This window comes from Acanthisitta chloris, unplaced genomic scaffold (genome assembly GCF_000695815.1).
Source record: "Acanthisitta chloris isolate BGI_N310 unplaced genomic scaffold, ASM69581v1 scaffold14890, whole genome shotgun sequence".
NCBI lineage: Eukaryota > Metazoa > Chordata > Aves > Passeriformes > Acanthisittidae > Acanthisitta > Acanthisitta chloris.
The window spans coordinates 14,615-19,049 of NW_008650069.1; the positions used below are offsets into that span (position 1 = coordinate 14,615).

The 4,435-nt window shown below is 43.7% G+C and overlaps 1 protein-coding gene across 1 annotated transcript in view; it reads left to right on the top strand.

Moving 5' to 3' along the window:
* The window catches only part of SOS2 (son of sevenless homolog 2 (Drosophila)), a gene marked incomplete at both ends in the record, with an annotated part of 28,992 nt that overhangs the window by 12,319 nt on the left and 12,238 nt on the right, over nucleotides 1–4,435 (top strand). The window contains 2 exons of the mRNA XM_009083612.1: nucleotides 3,246–3,351; nucleotides 3,880–4,435. The exon at nucleotides 3,880–4,435 is cut by the window's right edge and continues 49 nt beyond it. Coding sequence (XP_009081860.1) covers nucleotides 3,246–3,351; nucleotides 3,880–4,435 — 662 coding nt within the window. The remainder of the gene's footprint in view (nucleotides 1–3,245; nucleotides 3,352–3,879) is intronic.

Consider the following 4,435-nt stretch of genomic DNA (forward strand, 5'->3'; position numbering starts at 1 on the left):
AGCTGGGAAGTGGAGGGCATCAGGGTGGAATCAAAGGGTGAAATCACATGCGAACCTCTTAACTGGTTTTACAAGTGTCAAATGTGTAGTGTTTGTCCTCTTTGGAGGGAAACATGACCAGAGGTGCCTTACTGAGCAGAGTTTTCCTCGTATCTTGGATGAATAAACCCTGGTAGATAGTGCAAGATCACTTTGTCATGTCTTTTGTTTGTTTTGAAGGCTAATACAGCAAGGTGCTGCTTGAAAAGTAATTATTTTAGCAGTGAAAAGGATTCAATTTGACCTTTATCCACAATGTATAAGATTTTCTGAGTAGAATCTGACTTTTGGCCTTCTCAGATCTTTCCAACCTTGTAAACTTCGAGCAGAGCAGAAATCTTTACGATCACTCTGTAATGAATAATGATAAATTCAGAGGGTTTTTTGTGCTCCCTCTAGTTACAGGTTTAAAATCTGAATATTACTTTGTGCTTTGGAAAGATGCTGAATTTACAGCAGGGATTTTTAAAAGACAGTGTTTTTAAGGTTAGAGAAAGTGTTTATTCAATAATATTAATGTATAATGCATTCGAAATTGTTGCCATTGCTGCTCTGTTACCATTGTGTCTGTCTCTAGGAACTCTGGGTGAAAAAGACCAAATTGGAAGGAAAAATACAACAGAATACTCATATGGTTTCAGTAAGATTGAGACTTCTACTCCTAAAAGTTACCAAAAACACCTTCTGGATTGGGAGGTAGATCAAATAATGATTTACTGAAGCACAGGCCTCAGTATTTGCTTTCCTGCAAAACTGCAAACCTAAAATGAATGAAATCAGAGACTCAAAAGCTTGACAATTGTGCCAAGCTGTAGAACTTCCTCCTTGGTGCAAAACCCTGCAGTCCCTGATGGAGGGTCTGCATCAGGGCCTCCTCTCTGCCTAACCTAGAGGATAAGGGTTGGATGTTGTTTGTGTGGAGACTCCTGTGTTGAATTTGGGTGGTTTGGCAGCTTTTTGTTGCCAGAGGTCACCAGGAAATGTTTTTTTGAGCACCTTGAGACACAGGACAGGCCCTGGTGTCACCTCTCTGCTGATGGGTTGTGCAGGTAGGGACAGACATGGACCTGTGGAGGTGGTTTTGGAATGAAAGAGGAAAGCAGAGGTTGGAGGTGTCACACGAAAGAAATGAAACTGTCTTGAAGCAGAAATAGTGGTGGTGATGAAAAGTTGTTAGATCTGACAAACAGGTAACCCAAAATAATCCATTCAATGCTCTCAGGTACAGGGTGGATTGTTGGGGAGTCCTGGGCAGGACAGAAGTTGGACAGATGATCCTTGTGGATCCTTCCAGCTCTGGAGAGTCTATGATTGATCCATCTCAACCCTGAGCAGGACGTCAGGTAGATGCATTGTGGAAATCCTGCAGGTCAGCAGAGGCTGGTTGAAGTCTCAAAGTCCAAAAAGGCTTTCTGCACTGAATAGACAGCGTATCCTTCCTTCTTCTCATGTGACTTACAGGCACAAGATTATCCCTAGTTCCTCCATGTGACTTGCTGGGATGTCATCAAGCAACCCAAAGCATCTGAAATCACCACTCAGTTGCTTCTCCCACCTTCAGGATTTTGTACTTCACACCATTTTAATGTTCTTTGCATTTCTGGGCCTGATAGTGAAGAAAAAGAGGATTTCCACAGAGGTAGACATCTTATATTTCCCCTTCCCATATTGTTCCTCAGCTCATAAACATCCCAGAGATTTTTTGCCATGAACCATTAATTTATTTAATATGCAAGAAAGAGGTTGTTTGGGCATATGAAAAATAAGAAGTTTAGTAATGTAAATGACCTGGAGTGGACCAATCTGGTCAAATCTGGTTCTCTCAATTACTTCTAGAGGAATCTGAGGGATCCTTGCTGAGGGAATATAGTGGGGAAAGGGAAAGGAGGCTGAGTGAGGCCATGCTGAGTGAATGTAAGTAAGATTCCCTCTGAAAAGTGTGGAGGTAACACAAAGATTCCCCAAAATTCCATGGCATGTTGGCAAGATTTTTCCCAGCAGTTGATTAGCTTGAATTTTCCTTTAAAAATTCATAGGATAACAGAACAGTTTGAGTTGGAAGGACCTTAGAGTCCATCTCTAGGACAAGAGGCACAAACTCAAGCTCTGCCAGGGGAGGTTTAGGTTGGATATTAGGAAGAGATTTTTTACAGAAAGGATAATCAGGCTTTGGAATTGGCTGCCCGGGGAGGTGGTGGACTCACCATCCCTGGAGGTTTTCAAGATGAGACTGGATGTGGCACTTAGTGCCATGGTCTAGTAACCACAGTAGGGTTGGACTTGATGATCTTTGAGGTCTCTTCCAACCTGACTGATTCTATGATCTCAATCCAACCCCTGCCCTGGCAGGTTCATACAGCCTGGAATGTGAAAGGGTTTAGAAAGAAAAATCTCTGGTATTTCTATCAGTAGTTTATAGGAGTCACCTTAAAGAGCCAAAAAGAGGAACTAACTTTAGGCTTTGCTCAAAACTTGTTGCTACCAAGTGGATGGAGGTGATGGGAAAGCCTGTGGAATTGCCTCATTCTGGAAGTTTCTGTCTTGTGGTGGAGATGGATCTAGTCTTTATAGCAGTACACTGGTTCTCACTGTCTTTACATTTTGCTGTTAGTAGTAAATCTTGAGTTTCAGACTTTTTTTTACTATATTTTCATCATGCAAAAGTGACATTTTTTCCTTGAAATAGATGAGTTTGGTGGAGATGCAGAATTTAGAGTGGCAAGAAGCAAAGAGAGGATCTTGCTCTGTCTGGCCTCTAAATTTGCCCTGGAGTGTCGAGCTGGACTCCTGGAAGGAATACTGCACAGGGTTCTACAGAAACCAGCATTTAGTTCTTGGCTGTTTCAAACCTTCAAACTCTCTAATCAAACCCATTGTGAAACAGAACATTGTTGATAAGATAAGGGGAAAACCAGTACCTGACCATTAGCATTGGCTCTCAGAGGGTGAAGGGTGATCTTTCTAAACTCCCTCCTGCTGAGTATCCACTGACATTCCCTGAATATTCCTGAATATCTGACAGATACTGTTAATTTCATGCAGTTTGAAATGTAATAACTCTCATTGACTTGAAATCACTGTCCTCAACAAGTGCCACAGGTAACACTGTGTAAGAGTGTCTGTCACTCTTTCTACCCTGCTATAAACGAGACAAATCTGACTGAAAGTCCATGTTTGTTGTGTCCCAGCAATTGCAGGAAATGCAGTGAAAGAGGATAGGGAGTGCTTGAAACAAGCCATCACAGCTCTCCTGAACCTGCAGTGCAGCATGGAGCGCATCTACAGCAAGCACTCCCCGAGGCGACGGCCTGGGTAAGCACCCACACACACCCCCAGACTGGCAGGGCAGGAGATAAAGGATCTTTTCTTGTTAGAAAATCTATAGATTTCCTTTTCAAGGCGTGTCTTTGTGCCAGTGTTGAGTGCTTGAAACAAGCCATCACAGCTCTCCTGAACCTGCAGTGCAGCATGGAGCGCATCTACAGCAAGCACTCCCCGAGGCGACGGCCTGGGTAAGCACCCACACACACCCCCAGACTGGCAGGGCAGGAGATAAAGGATCTTTTCTTGTTAGAAAATCTATAGATTTCCTTTTCAAGGCGTGTCTTTGTGCCAGTGTTGATTGCAAATGGAGCAGCAGCCCCAAACCTTTGTGGTCTAGGAGCAGCATCCCTATGTTACTCCTTCCCTGGTCAAAGCAGTGCATGTGGCTTATGTAGAACTTAATTAGGGCATATTTAGGGATAAACATAATACTTAAGCAGTTAATTTAATTGGCTGTTATGGTCTGTTGGGATGACAGACATGGACTGTGCTCATTGTGACTTTCCTTCTTCGAAGGGAGCCAGTGTGCCGCTTCTATCACCGGCAGGTCAGAAGCAAACACTTGGCCATCAAGAAAATGAATGAAATCCAGAAAAATATTGATGGCTGGGAAGGCAAAGATATTGGGCAGTGCTGTAATGAGTTCATCATGGAAGGGGGGCTGACAAAAATAGGAGCCAAACACGAGCGCCACATCTTCCTCTTCGACGGTTTAATGATCAGCTGTAAAACCAACCACGGTCAGTCGCGGCTCCCTGGGTACAGCAGCGCCGAGTACAGGCTGAAGGAGAAGATCATCATGAGGAAAATCCAGATTATTGATAGAGAGGACACATCTGAATACAAACATGCTTTTGAACTGGTGTCTAAAGATGACAACAGTATCCTGTTTGCTGCCAAGTCTGCTGAGGAGAAGAGCAACTGGATGGCAGCGCTGATTTCCCTGCAGTACCGCAGTACTCTGGACAGGATGCTGGACTCAGTCTTGCTGCAGGAGGAAAATGAGCAACCACTGAGGCTGCCCAGCCCAAATGTGTATCGTTTTGTGGTGGAAGACTCTGAGGAGAACATT